At 33.0% G+C, this 24,182-nt stretch overlaps 1 protein-coding gene across 1 annotated transcript; it reads left to right on the top strand.

The window, feature by feature from the left end:
• Positions 1-1,330: 1,330 nt before the first annotated feature.
• Positions 1,331-17,632, top strand: LOC134283286 (fibrinolytic enzyme, isozyme C-like). The gene is made up of 6 exons (XM_062765733.1): positions 1,331-1,538; positions 1,787-1,979; positions 10,964-11,051; positions 14,539-14,707; positions 16,045-16,193; positions 17,430-17,632. Exons 1-6 carry the CDS (start codon positions 1,331-1,333, stop codon positions 17,580-17,582), a joined length of 960 nt encoding a protein of 319 aa, XP_062621717.1. The 3' UTR covers positions 17,583-17,632.
• Positions 17,633-24,182: the final 6,550 nt, after the last annotated feature.

Below are 24,182 nucleotides of genomic sequence, written 5' to 3'. Positions count from 1 at the left end.
ACCAGATTACTACGATACACATAATTTAATATCAGGCTTCGAGTTCGTCTTTGCGAATGGGGGGGGGGGGTTATTTTTCACAAAAAATAACTAGTACCCAAACTGAAAAGAGGAAATTGTCCAAAATCGAAAATCCTCTTTCGGGATTGGGATGGCCAAGCCCATAAAATATCAAATGAAAAATTAACGTAATTTTATAAATCATTTCAAGACAAGCTGCGCCTTTTCTGTCATATTATAATTCGCAGGTATAGCTAAAAATTTCATCAGGTCGCCCACGTGGAACATTGATTAGAACGCTCGCTCTTGAGTCACAGAGGAAGGAGTTGTATAAACCAATTTAAAAGATCCCTGAGTCTTAGTAGGCGCTGACACAGAAAAGAACCTTTTCTGCCTTAAGGGCCTTAGTGCCGAGTACAGTTCTAAAATTGAAGCCTTCCATCGGCAGGTGGTGGCGTCTCGGTATGAGTGAAAATATATCAAAAGGGAGTTGAATAACAATCCAACTCTCATCAGAGACTCTCATCAAAGCAAGGCCTGCACCCCCCCCCCCCCCCCCCCCCCCCCCCCCACTTTGTTTGCCAACAATACTTTTACTGTTGAAAATGTTCATTGAAGGGCTGGTTGGCCCCCCACTTTATACTAAAGTAAAGTAACATGAAGGAAATATAGTATTGTAAGCTAAAAAATGGATATTGAAAGAAATTGGTAGTGAAAAAGTTTGCACCCCCCCCCCCCCCCCCCCCCCCCCCCCCCCCCCCCCAGGAAATAGCATTTTCGAGTTTGGGCAATTTTTCTTTTACCTTTTTTGCTTGTCAACTTCTTCAGGAAAGTAAAAAAAAAAATGTCAGTGGCTGCCCCCCCCCCCCCCCCCCACTTTCAAAATTGATGCTACGTGCCTGAAGTCTCATCAGTGTTAGATGAAAGCATATTTAAGTATCACATATGTCATAGTTACGATAGTCCCCTTGCCCGCCCAACGAAATAGGTTTTTCGCGTTTGGGAAATATGTTTGCTTTTTTTTTTGGCTTATCAAGACATTTTTGGGTTGGAATTTTTTGACTGGTGTGGCCCGCCCCTGGAAAAAATTTCTGGACCAGGCCTGGAAAACTAAGGTTATTTACGGCTGTTTCCCTAAAATATAATGTTTCATGTTTTTTTCTGCTTTTTGAGATTGTTTTGCTTTCCCCAAACTGAATTAAATAAGGCTATCCTTCCTACTGCCTGTGCTGTGTGTTAGGGGAAGGGGGTGCTTTTGTAGCTGTAATGTGACATTTTTTCCTATAATTCGGGTTTATGTGTTTGAAACAATAAAACAATATAATTAGATATGGGAACCATTCTACCCTACGCAGCCGTGCATCCTAAAACTTCAAAGGGTCGGGTGTTTGGGAACCTGACCATTTGTGGTCACTCTTTTATGGCCCGGACACGATCTGATCATCATATATACCGGGTGCCATCCCAGCCGTACGTACAAATTACACCAAATTCCGACATGATCCTCATCACCCTCGTGTCCGTGATCGCTGTGGCAAGTAAGTATTAAATTCCTTATTCCCTTTTTTTGTGTGTTCAAAATCAAAGGAACTAACCCTATTTACCTCCAAATCAGCCAATGTTTTTAGAATTTTATTAAAAAAAATCACTCCAACTTCCTCAAACTGAATTTAATCAATCAGTTTTATTTGTACAAAATTCTTATTTCGAGTTCCCCCATTTTTGTATATTTCGCACTATTTATATTTAAACCAAAAAAAAATTGCAAGATATTTTTTTACCTTAGGTGCCACCCGGTACCTGGACCCATTGAACGCCCGCATAGTGGGTGGCGCCCAGGCTGACGAGAACGAGTGGCCCTGGCAGGTGTCCCTCCAGTCCCGAGCCTACTCCTTCTTCCCCTGGTCCCACTTCTGTGGCGGCTCTCTGATTGCCCCCAACTACGTCCTCACAGCCGCGCACTGCGTGGATGGACAGGGGTAAGTGATTAGATAAATGTGGTATATGAATGTACATGTATATAACCTCCCCCCAATAATTCAAATATTAGGTTTGCAATGAATCAGATACCTAGTTATCGTTTCTGAAAAGGAGGAGAATGGAATCCAACTTTTACTGCAAGAAAATTTTTTTGAATTTATTAACTTGGCAGGATTTGACTATAAAACTCCCTCCAAATGGGAAAAATGGCATTTCAACGAACATTTTATTAAAAGAACAGTACAAAATGTATTAAAAGGTGGGAGAGTAACTATTGTAATTAAGTAATATTTATTATATCTTGAATCCCGGCGATATTTGACACTTTTTTTTAAACATAAAGAGTGATCCGTATTTAACTGAAGCTAAATTATTTTTTTTAGCTTTTATTTATAAACATACTCAAAATGCCAGTGGATTCTTGAAAGATAGATTTTTTTGTTTAAGAAATGAACAATATTGCATTTTCCCATACTTATGCAGCATATACCTTCATCACTTGCATACGGGGTTTATATCTCTAAGTTGATTCGATACGCGTGACCATACTCTACATACGAACAATTTCTAAAACGAGGTAAATCATTGCCAAACACGTTGTTGAAACAAGAATATCAGCAGTCTCGTTTTAAATAAAGTCATCATTTCGTAAGTTCTTTGGTCTAAACAATGACCTTGTCAGAAAATACAATTTATCAGTAAGTCAAATGCTGACTGACGTTTTTCATACTTATTGTTAGGTCATTATATACACACTGAATTGTCGACGGATTATTTTCCCGTTATTTCCCAATCATGACACGCGGCGAGTGCGACCAGTCAGCTGGAGATGTTCACTCCTCTATGGCACCTGATCCCACCTCTGATGTTTTGGAGGCCCACGTTTGCTCTGCTTTCTGTATTGTTTAATGGACTTTTGAACTTTAATAATGTTCGAATTCGGTGTCAGTATCTCCATATATTTCACTGATTAAAACATTCTTCACCGAAATTGATATATTATGTTTTTTTTATTAAGTCAGTGAAAAAAAAAGATGTTAAAAAAGAGGACTTGCTTGGCAGTCAACAGAAGCGCCAAAAAAAAAAAAAATTAAACGTATTTCCTTTTTTCTTCTTTTTTTTCATCTCATATTTTTATTTTAGGACGGAAATTTCCAAATATCATTAATCCAAATTTCGTTAAATTTCTCTTCAGCCGTTTATAAAACAAATTATTGATAAAGCTAATACGTAAATATCAAGCGGAAATCGCCCAAGATATCGCACTAATTATGATGGTTTTGATAGTGTCGTGTATTGATTAAAACAGACAAAAGAAATTAATAACATCTATTGTAATGAAATGTAGAAAAGATCAACAGTAATTATGAGTCAGTCATTTAGAATGTAATCATTGTCGTCCTTGCAATTGTTATCGTAATTTTCACCCGTTTGTAATTCATTTAATTCAGTCAATAAAAGCCAGATTGTATTTCATACACAGTTTCGTTATTATCTTGGTGACAGTTTGATTTTACAAACATTTGTTTTCTCTACACGGTAGTTGTTAATCCGAATAAAAGGTATTGAGCTGCTATTTCCGATATATGGATTCCATAATGTAAACTGTAAAAACGAAATTATGTCACTTAAAAAAATAGAAGACTTGCTTAATATCTACGTCTGAAAGCATCAGTAAGAATAGACTGCATATTGTAGGGTTTTATTGCTACATTGTTTAATTTGTATAAACAGTCTTGAATCTTTGGCTTACACAGCCAAGGATAGCTCCTTTGTCATGTTTGTCTAATCCAATATCTTTAGATACATGTATACCAGGGACTTGATTTCAATAAATAATACGAAATGTAACCTTTACGCATGTCTAATGTCTCTGCATACCTATGGCTAGTCCAGGACCGATCTAAATTGTAGGGTAATCCTTTGATGGTTTTCATGTGTATGTTTTTTTAGTAAAAATACGACAAAATTACTAAAATAGCGAACATGGATCAGAGATGGCCAATCTCTGTAAGCGTTTCGATTCCTCAAAATTCCCTTTATATCTCTATGCCGATTTCTTATAGAATTGTCAGGTAGAAGATAATCACCTTTGGGAGCAGTATTTGGACTGAAAGTTATACAAAAAAACTGCTTTAATCATGCCATTAAGAGGTCTTCTTTGGGCTGAGGTACATGAATTACTGAACTTCTCAAGTGATCAAGCAAAGAATAGTGTTGCCCCATTTCGATGTCTAAGTGGTTATGAACATGTGAAAATGAAAAATGAATGTTCTATCTCTTCTCATTCAAAAGTTATTATTAAGTTAAATGTTTTTGTGACAGACGGGCAGACCGACTGACGGACATACAGGTGAATGAGATTTAATGTTCACTCTCTTTCGCGAAATCAGGGTACAAAAAATCTATATGTTATATTAAAGTTTTATAATTCAGAGATTAGATTGTCATGACAGGAAAATAACAGAAAATCCGTCGAATATTCAGTGTGTTATAATGCTCTAACATTTATTATTATTATTATGATAAACTGTATTTGCTGACAAGGACATTGTATCGACCATAGAACTTACGAAATGATGACTGTAAACGAGACTGCAGATACACTGTATTCTTATTTCATCAATTTGTTTTTCAATAACTCTCTAGTTTTGGAAATGTTCATACAAAGTGCTCTTGCTCTTGTGTATCGAATCAAATGAGAGATCTGTTAACCCTCATATACAAGTGATGAAGGAATATTGCTGCATAAGTAAGGGAAGCTGACGATAGAAAAGTTAAGAGTCATCACGTTTATCATAAAGCGTTTTTGTTAGATTGCCATTAACGTCTTTTTCAAGTAAAATATCCAAATATTAAACAGATATGTCAGACTCTGAGGTATCTTTTATTTCAAGCTCACCTGGATACGAATAAATAATGCAAAGAGTTATCTAAAAGTAAGAAAAGTACTTGATACATATTCTTAATATTTTTAATTCTTCAAAGCATTGTCTGTTACCCTTTACACATGTCTTGGGTCTTCGTACTCATGGTCAGAAAACCACAACATACTCAAAGACACCGATGAAAATAACTTCTTATAAAATATCTGATGTTGTACAATCTTCCATTGATTGTCTTCATGCATATTTTGAATAAAATATTTAAAAATGACTAGATCTAGCCAAACTGGGGAAAGACAAAGCTGTTTAAGCTTTTTTCTTCTTCAAATGTCATTCTTTTCTTTATGCTTATTTGCAACAGCGTTGTCAGGTAAAGAAAATTACCGTGAATACCGTGTTTGGACTTCCTTTGCAGGAAATCTGTTTAAATTCCTTAGTACAATTTGAACATTAAGGTAACCACGGATAGTCCTACATTTGGGGTATGTTTATTGACCCCTTGAAAAAAATGCAAACGACTAAACAGCTCTTGTTTCTCTTTACAATAATAAGACTTCAGCTTTCTCTTTGATTCCACATTTTATTATTTATTTATCGTTTTTTCTGCTATTAAAAGTGTTCCCTTGTTTAATAATCAATCACGTAAGTTTATCCAATTTTCTATGTTATTAAAAAATGTTTTTTAAATAAACCGTTGACACATCTAACGTGTTTTTTTGTATTTGTAAGAAAATAAGATAGAAAAAATTATTTCATTTCTTTGTCATAATTTTATGATGTAATGTGATGATGAAATTTTTAGTGTCAGAGCAATTTTAATCTAGAATTTTCAGATAACATGTTGACACGCCTTTGATATATTTTGGTGTACTTACAGATGTCAATCGACTAGTTGGACTGTTATATTTAAATTATCCTTTTTTAATCTTTAATTTCTGAATCCATCTGAAAACAGCATTAAAGGCTATTCTTTCCATAAATAAAAATCATATAATATTTAAATTGATTTTTTCGGCGATTTACTAGAACGTAAAAAAGCATAGTTTTCACATAATAATTTTGAAGAAATATATTTCATCTTTAATGTATACATAACGCACTGTTTCATAGGTTCATATGTATCGTGGCCGGTTTTATTTTAAAAAAAAAAATCCAATAAATACTACTAGTAAATTGGTAAAATTGATAGTCCTTATAACAACAAAAACATCCATGAATTATTATTTAAGTGATTTTTTTTCCATAAGAGAATGATTTAAAAAAAAATTAAGATGCTATCAATTATTACTAACACAATAATTGATTTGGTTTTCCTTTATTAACATTATCCGATAACAATATTTTGATACCCTACTTCATCAGAATTTTTCCATTATTAACATTATTCGATAACAATATTTTGATACCCTACTTAATCTTAATTTCCTATGGCAATGATGGAAGAATAGACTATAATAGTGTTTTGTACGCCAAGAGAACAAGTGAGTTAAAATGAATCAGTGAAATGATATCAATCGAATACAGTCCCAAGCTCGAGACACGTTTAGGAGATGGAACATGAGATAATTCTACCTTTACCTTTCATCACGTACCATTCATAACTGCAGAATCATTCTTCACCTCATCACGATTTGTCAATTACCTTAATGACCAGTTCCTGGAAGCTAAATGGTTAATTTTTATAATGGTATACAATACGTTAGGAATGGTTCAGTTATTTTTTCCCGTACTAAAACAATAAGTTTGATAAGAATCAAATTAGAATAATTAAAGAAACAGTACATATGCACCCGAAAATTCATTTCACAAAAATTTAGAACCCATCTTATTTGCTTTGATCATTTATAATGAAGATTTTTAATGAAGGAATTCAATTTATTTTTTTAATCATTACTGTATCATTAACGTTATTTGATTTTCAGAGATTGAAAGTGTTAATGGATATACCGTCACCTATATTGCGATCTTCAAGGTTTATCAAATCTGATAATTATTGATGTACACGTGTTCAACATAGCATAAAAATGGAATTCCAAGAGAGAAGAAAAAAATTTGCTGATTGAATATGACAAAAGTTCTATAGTTTTTTTAAATGTCATATAATTTTCTTCTCTTTATTATGTCATTAGCATCTGCTATTAATGAAGGTGAAATACACAGGTAACATTTCAATGTTTATGTTCAACATATGGTACTAAAATATATGTTGAACATACTATATACTTTTACCTGTGTATACATCTGGATAACTTCAGGATAAAATAATGCTTTCGATACCAGACTTTCCCCCTCTTTTATTTGATATCAAATAAACGCTAATATAACTAACATACATATTAACTACATTACACATTGAGATTAGATAAATATTTTTAGAATACACGAAAAAAAAAAGAAAACAAATAAGTTGAGACCAATTTAAGGTTTACAATAATGAAAATGAAAAAAAAATCATACAATAATCGTAATGGTAATTTAATGACAAACTTGATAAATATAATGGAATTATACAGAATACAAAATGTTCCCATGTTAGCATGATGGGCCACACTTTCAAGAGTTCATAATGCCCCCATGCTAACTCAAAGACTCCACAACTGATTTTGTGGACCTGTTGGCAACATGTGTTTTCATTTACAAATTTATACAAACTTTTTTTTCAGCAATTTATGAATTTGTACACTATCATATGAAAATTCTGCTATATATTAATATGTGTTCAAAGATGATTTAACAAAATTAAAAAAGAAATCTTTGTCACTAGTTGTATTTGTCAATCAAAGTTGTATTTGTCAATCAATTATGCAAACTTATTACAATATTTATTCCAATTTATTTTGAAACCTTAAATTTTCATTTTAAAGCTCTGAATGCACTAATAGATTCTTTGTAAAAGATAGGAATATTTTTTAGTTCTTTGAAACCATCTACATTTATTAGATTAGTTTTTAAAATGTGTTCTAATGACAATGCCTCTCAATTAAATAGATGGTTTATGAATGATACCATACTAGATTTTGGGTTTAGTAACATTGGAACCCAAGATGTCTTGGGTACTTTGAGTTAAAGATTCAACGTCTATAATGCTATTAGTACACGTACCTCATTGTTTTTCATCTCCAATAAGTGTATTTCTTTTTATACGGTCTTTACTATACCATACAAAGTTGAATATTAATTAATTTATTTGTTTAATAATTTCCTCAGGTGGATTGGGAAGAATTGTTGCATTATAATGCAGTTTTGAAATTCACAGTGTTAATTATATCCCCCCCCCCCCAAAAAAAATTGTTATATATTTTTTTTTACATGATTCTAATGTTTTGGTCATGTAAATCAATTTTATCTTGCCAATTTTTTAAAAACATTTTTGTCGTGTCCAACATGTATCCCTAATATTTTAACTGGGTCGTTATTGCTCACGGTCGATATCATGCGTAGAAAATTCTGTTCATTTCCTTTGGCATTTTGATGAGATTTATGACTGAAGTTCTGAATACTAATTAAAAATCTAAACCTGTTCCTTTCCCAGTAAAGGCGGAAGACTGTTTAACTTTCAATCATTTAGTAGACACACACACAAGAAATAACAGGGATGAAAAGACAGTCATTTGACAATTTGTTTTGCATGAAATAAATATCAAAACTTCATTTTAAAAAGCTTAATGTAATTTTAGTACATATTTTAATGACTAAAATACCATGCATATGCTTTCATCCATGTTTTGTATTGTTAAGTCTTAGAAAGATTGTCTTTTAAGACAAGGATGCCGGTTTTATTATAAAGAATATGATTCAATACAAAAGATTGAAAAACAAGAGGCCCATGGGCCACATCGCTCACCTGAGAAGATTTGACCATTCTGTTCTTTACCAGATTTCCCCCTTGTTATACATAATGCATCCCCACCCTACCCCACTGATCATAATTTAGACATTTTGAAATCTACACTACCCCATGATCCTTCCATGGGCACATATGTTTCAGCTTTTTTGGCCCAGTGGTTCCTGAGAAGAAGATTTTTCCTATATATTTCTATATAAAACTTTGATTCCCCATTGTGGCCCCGCCCTTCTCCCGGGGGTCATTATTTGAACAATTTAGAATCTACATTATACCAGGATGCTTCCACATAAGTTTCAGCTTTTCTGGCCTAGTGGTTCTTGTGAAGAAGATTTTCAAAGATTTTTCCTATATATTTCTATGTTAAACTTTAATACCCCATTGTGGCCCCGCCCTTCCCCTGGGGGCCATGATGTGAACAATTTAAAATCTACACTACCCCAGGATGCTTCCACATAAGTTTCAGCTTTACTGGCCCAGTGGTCCTTGAGAAGAAGATTTTCAAAGATTTTTCCTATATATTTCTATGTAAAACTTTGATTCCCCATTGTGGCCCCGCCCTTCCCCCGGGGGTCATGATTTGAACAATTTAGAATCTACACTACCCCAGGATGCTTCCACACAAGTTTCAGCTTTACTGGCCCAGTGGTTCTTGAGAAAAAGATTTTCAAAGATTTTTCCTATATATTTCTATCTAAAACTTTGATTCCCCATTGTGGCCCCGCCTTTCCCCCGGGGGTCATGATTTGAACAATTTAGAATCTACACTACCCCAGGATGCTTCCACATAAGTTTCAGCTTTACTGGCCCAGTGGTTCTTGAGAAGAAGATTTTTTAATGACCCAACCCTATTTTTGTCTTTTCTTGATTATCTCCCCTTGCGAGGGGATATGTCATTTGACAATTTGTTTTGCATGAAATAAATATCAAAACTTCATTTTAAAAAGCTTAATGTAATTTTAGTACATATTTTAATGACTAAAATACCATGCATATGCTTTCATCCATGTTTTGTATTGTTAAGTCTTAGAAAGATTGTGGCCCCGCCCTTCCCCTGGGGGTCATGATTTGAACAATTTAGAATCTACACTACCCCAGGATGCTTCCACATAAGTTTCAGCTTTACTGGCCCAGTGGTCCTTGAGAAGAAGATTTTCAAAGATTTTTCCTATATATTTCTATGTAAAACTTTGATTCCCCATTGTGGCCCCGCCCTTCCCCCGGGGGTCATGATTTGAACAATTTAGAATCTACACTACCCCAGGATGCTTCCACACAAGTTTCAGCTTTACTGGCCCAGTGGTTCTTGAGAAAAAGATTTTCAAAGATTTTTCCTATATATTTCTATATAAAACTTTGATTCCCCATTGTGGCCCCGCCTTTCCCCCGGGGGTCATGATTTGAACAATTTAGAATCTACACTACCCCAGGATGCTTCCACATAAGTTTCAGCTTTACTGGCCCAGTGGTTCTTGAGAAGAAGATTTTTTAATGACCCAACCCTATTTTTGTCTTTTCTTGATTATCTCCCCTTGCGAGGGGATATGTCCCTTCATTTTTACAATTTAAATTCCCCTTCACCCAAGGATACTTTGTACCAAGTTTGGTCAAAATTGGCCCAGTGGTTCTTGAGAAGAAGTCGAAAATGTGAAAAGTTTACAGACGGACGGACGGACGGACAGACGGACGGACGACGGACAAAATGTGATCAGAAAAGCTCACTTGAGCCTTCGGCTCAGGTGAGCTAAAAACCAAACAAACCGAAAACCCCCACAAATCACGATCCATCCAAAAGACTTTATTTTTTACACTGCCTCCAGTCTTGATAATAATAATTTATCTTTCCATATCTATTCTGGATATAGATAAATCAGAAGAGAAGAGTGAAATAGACACATGAAATTATTAGTATAAATTACTTTTAGCACGTTAGGTGATAGGTCCTTATTGATTGATATGTACAGTGTTTTTAGGGAGCAATAAGGACAAAGCAGAGCAGTCGCCCACAAAGGGTTAACTAAAGTTTTAACCAGATTCACAAATAATAAAACCAGAAAAAAAAACTAAACTCAGTAGGGTTTTATATAATCGATATGTCTGAAATATTTAGTATACAAAAGCAATTATCTCCATTTTCTCAGCTTTAAATGTTTAAAAAAAATGTTTACAAGAATTTCTAATCCCAAAATATTGGACTTACATAAGAAAATATATTTCATATTTTGATAGAAAATGCGATTTTTTTCGTAACCAGGGCCAGAAACATCCGAGTTGTCGCCGGCTTACATCGCCAGTCCTCCACCACAACAGCCCAGGCCATAGGAGTGTCTAGAATCATCATGGTAAGTGTTAGACAATATATGTAAAAGATACCACAGAGTTTGACACATCAATTTCATATTTGGATATTTACTTAAAAAGACGTTAATGGTAATCTAACAACCATGCTGCTTAAGCACTATAATAAACGTGATGACTTTAACTTTACAATCGTCAACTTTCCTTACATATGCAGCAATATGCTTTCATTATCCGCATGTTACGGAGTTTATATACCTTAGTTAATTCGATAAACAAGAACATGCTCTACATATGAAGAATTCCTAAAACTAAGTAAATTATTGACAAACATGTTGATGAACAAGAATATCAGCATTCCGTTAAAAGTAATCATTTCTTAGTTCTATGGTCGATACAATGACCTTGTCAGAAAATACAATTTATGATTAAGTCAAATGATGACTGACGTTTTTCATACTTATTGTTAGTCCATTATTTATATACTGAACTGACTGATTTTACCGTTATTTTCCGATGTGACCGGTCGGCAGGGGATGCTCATTCTCGATGGCACCTGATCTCACCTCTGATGTTTTTGAGGTCCGTGTTTGCTCTGCTCCTATTTTGTATTGTTTTATGGACCTTTGATCTTGAATACACTTCGTTATCTCATATGTTTCATCATCATGGTAAGTGTATAAACAATTTATGTCTAGGATCATCATGGTAAGTGTCTATTCATTTAAAGTCATGATTCACCACAGTATGATTATTTAATTTTTATTTCCAAGATCGTTATGATGAGTAAAGTTCAATTTACTGTATGTCTCATTACTTTGATAAGTGTCAAGGACCATAATGGTAAGCGACTGCTCATTTTTTGTCTAGGATAATGCATGATAAATTGCATGGAAAGTATCTATAGATATAATTTATGTCTGAGATTATGATGGTGAGTATCTAGCAAATGTTTGTCTAGGATAATCATGTTAAGTGTCTAATTTATTTCTTTCTAAGATCACCACGGTGAGTATTATTTCTGTCTAGAATTATCATGACGATTGTCTTATCAATTTATGTCTAGAATCAACATTGTAAGTATCTATATAATTTACTAGTATATCTTAGATCATCATGGTAAGTATTACTCAATTTATGAATATGAAATATATGGAGATAATGAACAGCTTCGAAGATCAAAAGTCCATCAAATAAAACAAAACTAGAGCAGAGCAAACATGGAGGCCCCCCACCGCAAAAAAAAAATCAGAGGTGGGATCAGATGTCATGGAGGAGTGAACATCCCTGCCGTGTGCTCCTTCTCATGATCGCGAAATAACGAGAAAATCAACAATTCAGTGTGTATGTAATGGCATAACTATTAGTATGAAGGCATATGACTTAATGACAAATTGTATTTGCCGATAAGGTCATCATAGAACTCATGACTTTAAGTGACTTTAAACGATACTGCAATGACAGTGCTGATATTCTTGTTTCAGCAACTTGTTTGTCAATAATTTACATCGTTTTGAAAATTGTTCATACGTAGAGCATGCTCTTGCGTATTGAATCAACTGAGAGATATTAACCCCGTATGCAGGTGATGGAGGTATATAGTTGACTACGTAAAGGACGATTGAAAAGCTTAAATTATCACATTTATCATAAAGCTTTGTTGTTTGATTACAATTCACGTCTTTTTCTGTCAAAATATCTAAAATATAAAAAAGATATGTCAGACTCCATGGTATCTTTAATTTCAAGCAGCTCACCGGTGTATATTGAATCGACATAAAAATGGAAATAACCATTGTTTATTGACAATGATTACTAGTTTCATAGCAAGCGTTTTCTTATCCAAGAATACATAGCTACATTTACAGTTCTGTAGGTAAACCCACTTGCACGGATTATAATGCTTTAAGTGTACATCTGTTGGTTCAATCGTCATGGTCAAGTTAAATTTCGTAGAGCAGATTATGTAATGCATTAATGCAATCTAACTGGCCATAGTCCTAGATGTGCTTCGAATTTCTATATGGCCTTTACTTTTTGTCGAAGTAATCGGATGAAAATTTCAAAGTTAACATACTTAACAAAAAATCAGATTGATATTACATCTGGGAATACACATATGCAACCATTTATGATTCATTCTAATCTGAACGTATGCAAAACAATATATTTTATAGGTTTAGATACTATTGAGGCATTTTCTGATAGAGCGTAAAATTACAGAAAGGTGTTTTCAGCCAAATACTCTTGGGCCTGTTTTACAAAAGAACTAATAATAATAATAATAATAATAATAATAATAATACTTTATTTAAAGAGGGTAACCCGATTAGTGCAATGCACTAGTCTTCCTCGGGGCCCTCTATACATGGATAGTACAATTATGTATACAACAGTACAATAATCAGAAAAATTACAAGTATATTACATATGTGAATTACATTTGAAAAAAAGAAAGTATATACAATGTATTATCAAAACATAGAAAAAGTTACAAATTAGGAAATGTTGCGCCCATTGATGATAAATTTTTCCACATTTTTACGAAAGGATTGTACAGTTGGGGAAAAACGTACATGTAGAGGTAATTTGTTCCATAAATTAACGCCTGAATATTGAAAAGAATTTTTAAACAGATTTGTTCGATACTTTGGTAGACTAAGGTCATAATTGGATTCAGAACGTAAAACATAATTTTTGGAGGAAATAAATTCAAACGAGTCTCTCAGATAATCAGGTGTCATATCATGAAGTGTTTTATAAATTAGTATGTATTTGTGAAAATTTATTAATTCATATATAGTCAGCCAATCAAGTTTCACAAATAATGGTTGTGATGGAGCATCTGGTGCCGCATCTAATATAATTCTTGCTGCTCTTTTTTGTAATTTAAAAACTCTTTCTATGCCAGCACCTAACGACTATTAAGGCCAAAAACTTGTTGATTTTAAAATTTTGTAAAATCAATGATTGGGTTCAAAGTTGCTTTCACGAACATATCTTTCAACATTCTTTTTTAAAAGTTTAAAACCATTTTCAATCTAAAACAAATAAGAAAGTTATTAAGCAGATCGAATATAATTTGGCCTTAATCATACGTTCTTTTGTTAAACAAGCCCCTGGTTATTATGACAGTTTTTAACAATCTACACTATCTTCTTTATAGTATACGCCTATTTATTTTTAACACACCCACTCTTTTACTTTGTATTTAGGTAGATGCGATTTTGATACTAATATGTAATAATACTTAAAGATGTACTGGCGTTGTTTGTATATACCTAGATAATATCGCCTCATTATGTAAAGAAAATAATTCCTCGGTTGCCCACATGAATATTTTTGCTGCAAAATTCTCATACTGTCATTATGAGTAATTTAAGAAGTAAAGAGGCATTAATTTTAGTGACTTGTTTTTCAGATCATGGAAAATAATTATACATACGGAATCCAATTACTTTGCATATGGCATTTGACCTATTAGAAAATTTAGAATACATAATTACCAATTTTTGTGGATTTCTGTTCTAGCACCCGGATTATGATGGTAACGGAGCGGGTTTTCCCAATGACATTGCCCTTCTGGAACTGAGTGGAGAGGTGACCTCCAACAGGGCATCAACCATCGCTCTGGCCCGGGGGACCAGCAGCTTCATCGGGAACCCCGACTGCTGGATCACAGGGTGGGGGAAGACGTCGGGTGGGTAGAATACTGATGGCTTTGGTATTTCATTGCACACTGGGTCATATATTTGATCCGAATAGTAGCTATTTCCCGAATTATCACTGATAGGTTATTGGTGCTTGACTTAGTAGAGATGGATGATAAGTCCGTAGGATACAACGGCTCTCTTATTGGTGGAGGTGGTTTTAAGTTGTTTAAAGACCAATCTCTCTGTTTTTAGGCAGAAACATCTGAGAATGAAGTAGACATGGCATGTCACTGAGTTTTGGGATTTTTGGATTAAGTGAACCTTTCGGATTGAAATCTAACGATTGCCTGTCCAACAGAAATTATTTACATATTTATGCAAAGATTGGATTTGACTAAATTGTTTCTTTTCTTCAAATACATTCTGAGGGTAGGTTGGGAGTAAAACATATTAATGTTTACAGAGGAAAATCATTTTCAGCTTTAGACATATTGATATTCAGGAATCCGTAAGTGGTGGGAATTCAAATTTAATTACGTTACGATCCTTTATTTCTGAGTGGTTCCTCAATATTAGATCAGAATTTTTCATTGGAGTAAATACAGAAGATCTGAAGAAGAACAACAGGTCAAGGATAAGTCAGGTGAAATTTGTGGACCATGGGCTTCTTGTACAATATTAGATTTGCAGAACAACCTTGCAAGCGAAAATTAAATGTTATGTGAAACCTATTCTTTTCAGTCAGCACAGTAGCTAGGACAGGAGATTATAGTTTGAACATTTTTTATTGATGAAGTTCTTTGTGTGCACCATTATTTTTCCTTGATATAATTATGTATATTGTGTAGAACCTTGTCTAAATATTGGTAATTGTTATTGAAAATGAGATATGTTTGCATGTTGATGAATAACGTTATCTAAACGCCTTGTTAAAAATTTAAAACCTTTGTAAGCTAACCAAGAGAATTTAAAAAAAAAAACATTAAGATCTGATACTAGTATTCGTTTATCTAGATACAATTTAAAAAAAAAAATACAAACATATATAACTTATGTACTACTATTATCTAAAAAAAATCATCATTGTAGAACTTTAAATGTTATAATGCATTTTTCACAAAACAGGGCACGTGATAATGTTTGAAAACTCAAGTAAGATAGTAAGAAAGGAACAAGAAGGTTTTTTATGTAAATGATTCATAGAAATGCATCACTAATTGAATATAACGTCTACAAATTCTAAGGAATTATACAAGAAACGCTTTGCAGTACATATACAGTATCCATTTCGTTGTGAATAAAAAATAGTTGCAAGTTATGAAAAACACAGCATGAACGATATACAATTAGGAATGCTATATCTGTTTTCTACTTCCATAATTAGCAAACAGTGGGATATCTGAGGTTCTAATGGAGGCTCGAATGGATGTCATTGGCAACGGAGACTGCTCAAACCAGTGGAGGGACATTTCCGGTGCAACCATCTTTGATACTCACATCTGCTTACAGGCTGAAGGCAAATCAGCGTGCAGTGTTAGTAAATACTTCAGTAGAACTTGTGGTTCTTTTTTTAAGCTCATTTGAGCTGAAAGCTCAAGTGAGCTTTTCTGATCACCTGTTGTCCGTCCTTCTGTAATCTGTTCATATTTTCACTTTCTTCTCTTGAGCCAAGATACCAATTTTAACAATTGGTGATGAGAAGCATCCTTTGGTGAGGGGAGTTTAAATTATCACAATGAAGGACCACGCCCTTTTACAAGGAGAGATATTCAAGAAAATACTAAAAATGGAAGCTTTCTAAGAGTGTAGATGCTAATTTGTTCACATCATGGCCCTTAGGATCGGGAATAAAAGTTTTAGGCAAATAATTCAAAAATCTTTTTATTCAAATATATCTGGACCAGAAAGGGTTAAAAATACATGTATTTGAAAGATGTGAAGTAGATAAGATTATAATTTGATCGAATTTTAGTGGTCACAACTGGGAATCAAATTATTATAAGAGAAAAATCTGACGAAGAACCAAAGGGATCTAGACTCAGATGAGTGTTGTGGTCCATAGACCTCTTGTAAGATAATGTCATTTTTATCTCTCGGTGTCTGACATATCTCAACATGTTAAAAATGAGTTGGATTCAATTCTGGTCAATTAAATAAATGCATGTTATATCGTGCAGTCTTTTCATCACTTCGTATTTTGATAACATTTGCAAAAATGAGGTTAACAAAACGGCAATTTCTATTTCATTAATAAAAAATAGCTCCATAAAAAAAGTACGATTTTATAAATTCATAGAATTGGTTTTGTGACTCGCTCTCTCTCCCAACGGCTTTTAAATGTTAAAAAGTATTTGATGAAATCCTTTTAGGCTACACACAGAAAAAAAGCGGTATTTCCATATTCCCTGTACTTTATTATTTCTAAATATTATATATATTCACATTTCTCAGAATCTTAAATCAAATGAAACCAAAGTTGCTTCAGTTCTTTTTAAACAGATAAAAAAAAAAGAATAATATTCGTTTTTTATCCTTAAAAACCACTTATTATAAAATCCACAATAGAAATTTTTTAAAGGAGTTTTAAAGGAGCTATAGGATATGCATTGTATGGAATCAAGTCTGTTTAATGAATACAAAGCTTATATTAAGTGTATTATTTGGTTTAGAGATGGTAAAATAAAGTGTATTTATGGTTTAGAGATGGTTAATTTAGCCAACTCAGTATAAAGTTAATCATATCTGATGGTGTAAACTTTGTTCCTTTAGGGAGACTCTGGGGGACCACTGGTATGCCGGGATAATGGGGCCTACGTCTTAGCCGGAGCTACGTCATGGGGGATTACCACTTGTGAGGGATACCCCAGTGTCTATGTCAGAGTCAGTAAATACCTGGACTGGATCAACTCTAACATGAACTGAAACACGTGTATCATAAACTGGTCTCTTTAAAATAAATCATTAATAAAAAGACTTAGTATTGCTTATTATTTATTTTAGAGTTTATTATATACAGTATTTCTTTACTGTAGTTTAGGTCGACAGTATTCAAATATAATAGCATCACAATCCAGTATGCCCTTGTCAGCAAATACAATCTATCATTAAGTCAAATGCTGACTAATGTTTTACATTCTAATTGTTAGACCATTATAAACACACTGAATTTTTGACGAATTTTCCCGTTATTTCCCGATCATGACAAGTAGCACACAGCGTTTGTGACCGAACGGCAGGGGATGCTCACTCCTCCATGGCACCTGATCCCACTTCTGATATTTACGAATTTCGTTCTTGCTCCGCTCCTGATTTGTATTTTTTGAATGAATTTTTGAGCTTAATTGAATACTGTTCGTTATCTCATTATATTTCATGCAAGTGATAACGGACGATTGCTACAAAAATTAGAGAAGTTGACGACGGTCATCTCGTTTGTTATACAAATGTTTTGTTAATTGGTCCTCATCGACTTTTGTAAGTAGAATATTCAAACAGATATGGTGACTCTGTAGTGTTTTTTTTGTTCAGTTGGATATGTCGAATCTATATGTGAATAGATGGAATTATTGTTAACTGGTGAAACGTTATTGAGATATCTGAATGTTGAGTTGAAGTCAATAGGCCTAACAATTATTATTCCTCATGCAGAAGGAATATAAAGATAGGTCGGATAATGTAGGAACACTCTTAGCGGCCACTGGAATCCAAACAGGGTGTTAGAAACCCATGTCTCAAATTGTTTAAAATAAGAAACTCCGGTATTCTTTAAAAATCAACTTTTTAATATACTAAGTATGTCAAAATAAGCCAATCAAATATAAAAATGAACTAATGATACACGATGAATAATTTTGATACATGTACCAACTATATCTACACATGTAATAAGTAATTCAACAATTTGGTATTTCAATGATAACATTTACATATATTTGCATTAATATTAATACTTATTTCTAAAATAATTTTACTCCATTAAGTATTTACATGATTAATTAAAGCACCAATATGCATAGTATAAAGTGAAATAAATATAAATAAATGAAAACTGTTTTGAATTAAAGATTGATTTTGATTGATTTTATGTTGTTTAACGCCCCTCTCCAGAATTTTTTCACTCATATGGAGACGCCACCACTTGCCGGTAGAGGGCTACAAATTTTGTTCTATGCTCGGCACTCAGGGCCATTGAGGAGTTATGAATCTTTTTCGTGCCAGCACTGCGACATAGGACCTCGGTTTATACGGTCTCATCCAAAGAACCGGTCTCCATGTCCCTCAGTGGGATTCGAACCATCGACATAAGGATCGACTCCTTACTTTGCGACTCTAGAGCAGAGGCTCTATATAACCACTGCTCAACGCGGGCGACTTGAATTGCAGAAGCAAACGTTTAATTAGATTTTGATTGCAGGAAATGGAATCAAAACAGTGTAATAAATACAAAAAGTTACTTATTTTGATAATAAAACCATATTTTGTAAATGACGCCTACGTTTTGGATGTTTATTTACATGACTTTTTAAATATTTTTAAGAGTCAAAATCAGCAAGCATCGAGCATTTAGTTAAAAAATGTGGAAAGTGGCATAGAAACAGATTTGGTTAAAACTCATATATAAATTTTCAGAACAAAGGGTATGATAGAAAAAAGCAAGCAAAAAATAATTTTCCGCATTGTTGCTATGGAAACCACGCGCCTTTCAGATAGCGTGTTTTGTACTTTATCATGACACTTGAATTTATGGTTAAACAAATACTTTTTTATTACTAGTCATTAAAAAAAGCTTTTTAAATTATTATTTTATTTATATAAATGTACTCTATTTTAGCAACTGTTGATTTTTGAAATTCTCTTCGCCTTTTGATAAATATAACTAGTTTTTGGAGGTTTATTTTGCTTTAAAAAACAGCAAATTTGACGTACTTTATAAGAAATCTACAACCACATTAAAGCTTATCAACATAAAATATTTATTAAACAGTATTTGCTCTAGAAGAATCAAGAAAAAAATCTGCAGGCAACTAAAACATTTCTGCATGATAACTGATTTAAATCCATAATTTTCTGTCACATTTGCTTCAAATTACCTCCCTTTGGTATAGCTCTCTAACATAGGAGGAATAAACGGTAGTTTGCTTACCTTGTACAGAAGACTAGCAGAAAATTACAAATTTGGAGCAGTCTGAGCCTCAGTTTTGGCGTTTTCATGAATCTTGATTACGGTGAGTGATTGAAATTTTTACAATTTACCATCACAACAGGTACTGAAGAATGTATAATAGCATAAATAAACCATGCAGTAAAATATGTAACGCTCGACAAGTGTTTTGGCACATTTCAATTTAATTCTGATTGATTATGTATGTAAGCATTACTTTAGTATTTTATAACTAAAATGAAAATTTTTGCATGGCCTCAGGAACCAGGTGGTGGGGGGCATGCCCCCCCCCCCCCCCCCCAATAATATTGCCGATATTAAACTATTATAGTATGAAAAAATGAAATTAAATTCCCCAACTTAGATTGTTTCTGCGGGCCTATTGTGAAAAAGTTGGTCATGATCAGTTACATATTAATTATATCCCAAATTATGAAGTTTAATTTGAATTTAGTTTAATTTTAATTTGTTGTATTCACGGTATGTATGTAACCAAAGTCACTCACCAGCTATAATGATTATAACTTGATTGATGGTCGGGTAAATAAAAATTTTGTATATAATAGTAGATATCTTTATTCATCATTTAAGATAATACCTGCTTTTTACGTAAAAAATTATGAATGTATGAAAACCAACACTTTTATGAAATATTTGTAAAATGGAATGACTTTTGACTGTTATGACGTCGTAAAAAAAAAGGGGGGGGGCAGGGGGTTAACTCTGTACTTAATATATTTTAGTTTAGGAAAGGGGATTACCTTGGAAGTATTGTGATACAGACAAGTGTATTATGTAGTGGACTAGTGGTTACTGAATTGTATATATAACAGTAAAATAATTTAAAAAAAACAAAAACTTTTTTGCTGATGTCATCCGGTGTTTACTTATAAAGAAAATTCATATTCAGCTAACATTTTCTCCGGTACCATTGAACTACAGTAATTTAAGTTTACTACAGTAGGTTCAAATAATTAACATCATTAGATTTAAAGCACGTAAATTTATGAAATGAATATCTATACTACATTTTTTCGGGGGGGGGAGGGTATTGGAAAAAAATGAAAAACATAATTTAGAATTTTGACAAAACCTAAAACCAACAAACCTTTTTATTGCAAGTTTTTAAATTAAAAGAATATCTAAAATCAATACGGTCTCAACTTTGTGTTGTATACTTCTGTTTTTAGAATGAAAATCGGCACTTTGAAGCCAAACTCGGAAAGAAGCAGAAACAGAATTGGATGAACTGATACAGAATTAGACAGGAAAAACATGTCAATAATACATTTAGTTAAAACGTTACCTTTTTAAAATAAAATGATAAACCATTAAGATCTCTTGTAATTTAATTGATTCAAATAAACATGCTATGCATTCATCATCATTGCTCAAGCTCAACTAGAAATGGTTCTAAGTATATGAAGGCAAAGCTGTATAACATTATTACATTTTATTTTTTTTTCACTTTTTCAGATTATGAGAATACATTATTACAGTACAGACCATTGATACTGGAAGTGAGTGGATAGTGTTACTGGAGACTCAGGGATCCAGAAAATAGATCCATAAATTGTACAGTCTATTCATGAAAGTGAATCAAATAAAAATGTAAAAGTAACATTCTTTGTTTGACAATTAGCATTTTTTATTGATGTAAATCTCATAACTATCAATTTTTAGCATTCATATTCATAATGAGATAGTAGAAGAATCTGAAACATATCTTTATATTCTGCATCTTAAAGTATCATAATTAAAAAAGGGTCAATATTGAATGATCAATCAATTAATTTCAAAACTGACAAAATGTTTTTGTGAGAAAAAAAGAAAGAGGGCTAATTTATGTATTGTACCTCATGTACCACTGATGTTGGCGTGAGTGAAATAAAAATGATGATGATGAACTAGTTTAAAGTCAGACGACACGTTCCTCAAATTTATGTTTTGTATCTCTAGATATTATATATATATATATAAAAAATTATATTTGTCATTCTCTTCTGATTTCTACATTGTTTTCAAAATGTTTTAAATGAAAGTACAACAAAAAATTCGATATATGCCATTCAAAAGATTGCCCATTAGGGTTATTATACAATTATTGCTGGTTTTTGAGGTCAATACAATGATTTAGCCATCTGAGGAGTACAATATTCACCGAGCCCGAAGGGCGAGGTGAATATTGTTCTCCGAAAATGGCTAAATCATTGTATTGACCGAAAAAACAGCAATAATTGTTTAATTATATGATTCACTGATAAGAGAGAAGCAGAATTAAAATGTGAATAAACCTTACCAGTTGTGTCAATTTGAAATGTTTTTTTTTTTTTTTACAATTTAGTTGCCATGAAAAAATATAAAATGTCAGTCTTTTTTATAGAATAGATTTTGAAAGGAAGGAGTATTATCAGGGAAAACTGACTGCCAAAAAGTAAAAAAAAAATGTTGATCAGTAAAAGTGTTGGAGGGGGGGGGGGTCCCTGCATCCCCTCTTACCACCCTCACCTAAAATATATATTCGCTTATGTTTTGTTCACATGAAAATAAAAATCATAGTCCTTTAAATAGCTTTCTAAAACAATTTGTATCAATTTGGAATTTCCCAATCTATTTTTAGATCAATGTAGAGGAAATAAATCCTTGTATTGATCTGGAACGTCAGGTCAATACAACGTAATATTTTTCTAACATAGTTGGATCTCAGCCAATCAGAGAGATGGAAATTATTCAATCATATAATAATAATAAATATCTTTTAGGGTCAGTTCAAGTTTAGACATTCATATATATAAATATATAGCCCTTCCAGATTTTTATTTTAGGCACCAGTAGCTACTGCGGTCTTAGCTGTCTTGCAATATTGTCTCTTAATTGAGACAGCAGGAGAATATATAATCGGTTCAATACCAAAGGTTGCAGTCATTCGTTCTTGACAGACATGGTATCATTTTTGAAAGTTGATGGTGTGGGGTAGGCATAAAAAACTGCAAGAAAAAAAAGTTGGGAAATTCTCCAAAGTCGGAGGGGGGAGGGGGTAAACATCAGGTTATGTTGAGAAAAAAGTTCGGTGGGGGATGTCATCCCCTCTACCCAACCCAAACCTGATGCTACATGCCTGATTGATATAGTTTTACTTTAAAATTATATGAGCTGTCATAGTGACTCTCTTGCATAAACTAGAATTATTGTGAGCATACCCACCCTCCTGCTATTTCATTAAATGTTTTTATTACAAAAAAGGTCCAAATAATAAAAACCTTTTTAAAATTTTGTTAGTGCAGATATACATACCAAAATGACTATGACATATACCGTATAAGTAGAATTTTTATCGAGGATTTAATTTTCATTTGGCAGTATTAGCGAGGGTGCCGAGATCGCTAAAATTGAATATCGTTAAAAATTAATTGCATTTAATTTGTTATGACTTCTTTAAAGTGCATTTAAAAATCGCTAAAATAACATTTCGCTAAAAATAAATTACCAGTTTTTCAGGACAAATCGCTAAATTTGCATCTCGCTAAAATTTCCACTTATACGGTATTCAAGTCGTAGGAAGTAAAATCGTTGTGTTGAGCACAAACTTACAATTTCTCTTCATTCGAAATTAAATATGTAAATGTGCCAAACTCATATAGTATATTTTTAGTGCTGTGACTTTGAAAAAGCTATGTCTTTGAGTCAAGTCAAAATGTACAAATGAACTTTGGTCAAGGTCATGACAAAGCTACAGCTCAAAAATAATCCCCGAGATGAAACTTCAAGTCTTTTCATTAGAATATTACAGAATAGGCAAAGATTGCACTATTCTTCTACCAATGACCTTGAACTTGTTCAAATGACCTTGGGTCAAGTTTTTGACACTACTCTAGATCACAAACAATCTTTATATGAAGTATGAACTTTCAGTGGCACTTCATTGAATTGTTATGGACAAGTCAAATTTTACATGAACAAGGTGATTCTTACCCCCCCCCCCTTTTTCCAAGTTTCGTTTGTAAGGAATATAAAATTCCTTTTGAAATTGAATGTGCATTTATTTATCAACAATAGTAATATTATGAGTATGCTTTGATCAGAACCAATATGACCAATATAATGGACACTGTACGTGTATTCAAATTACCCCCACCCCTTCAAAAAAGCTTATAAATGTCAGATTATCACACATTTTAACCATTTGTAACTTTTTTCTACTAAAGTTGCCTGCAAATTTTATTGTATAGATATGACATATAGATAACCCCTAACAAGATCACAACATTTATTTTTCCTGCAGTGGTTGTAGATTTTGTGTATAAAGTGATAAACATATGTAATTTTTTTCAAAATTAATAAGCATTGACGCCATGTTATTT

Source organism: Saccostrea cucullata, unplaced genomic scaffold, assembly GCF_032062105.1.
Source record: "Saccostrea cucullata isolate Sc308-1 unplaced genomic scaffold, CSIRO_AGI_Scuc_v1 ctg48, whole genome shotgun sequence".
Lineage (NCBI taxonomy): Eukaryota > Metazoa > Mollusca > Bivalvia > Ostreida > Ostreidae > Saccostrea > Saccostrea cuccullata.
Note: the sequence above shows the minus strand (reverse complement) of the source record. Positions and strands in the feature narration are given on the sequence as shown.

Coding starts and splice junctions, on each gene's coding strand:
- LOC134283286 (XM_062765733.1), top strand. CDS start 1,331: ATGGGAACCATTCTACCCTACGCAGCCGTGCATCCTAAAACTTCAAAG. Junction 14,708..16,044: donor AGGGTGGGGGAAGACGTCGG/GTGGGTAGAATA, acceptor TTCCATAATTAG/CAAACAGTGGGATATCTGAG. Junction 16,194..17,429: donor AAGGCAAATCAGCGTGCAGT/GTTAGTAAATAC, acceptor TTGTTCCTTTAG/GGAGACTCTGGGGGACCACT.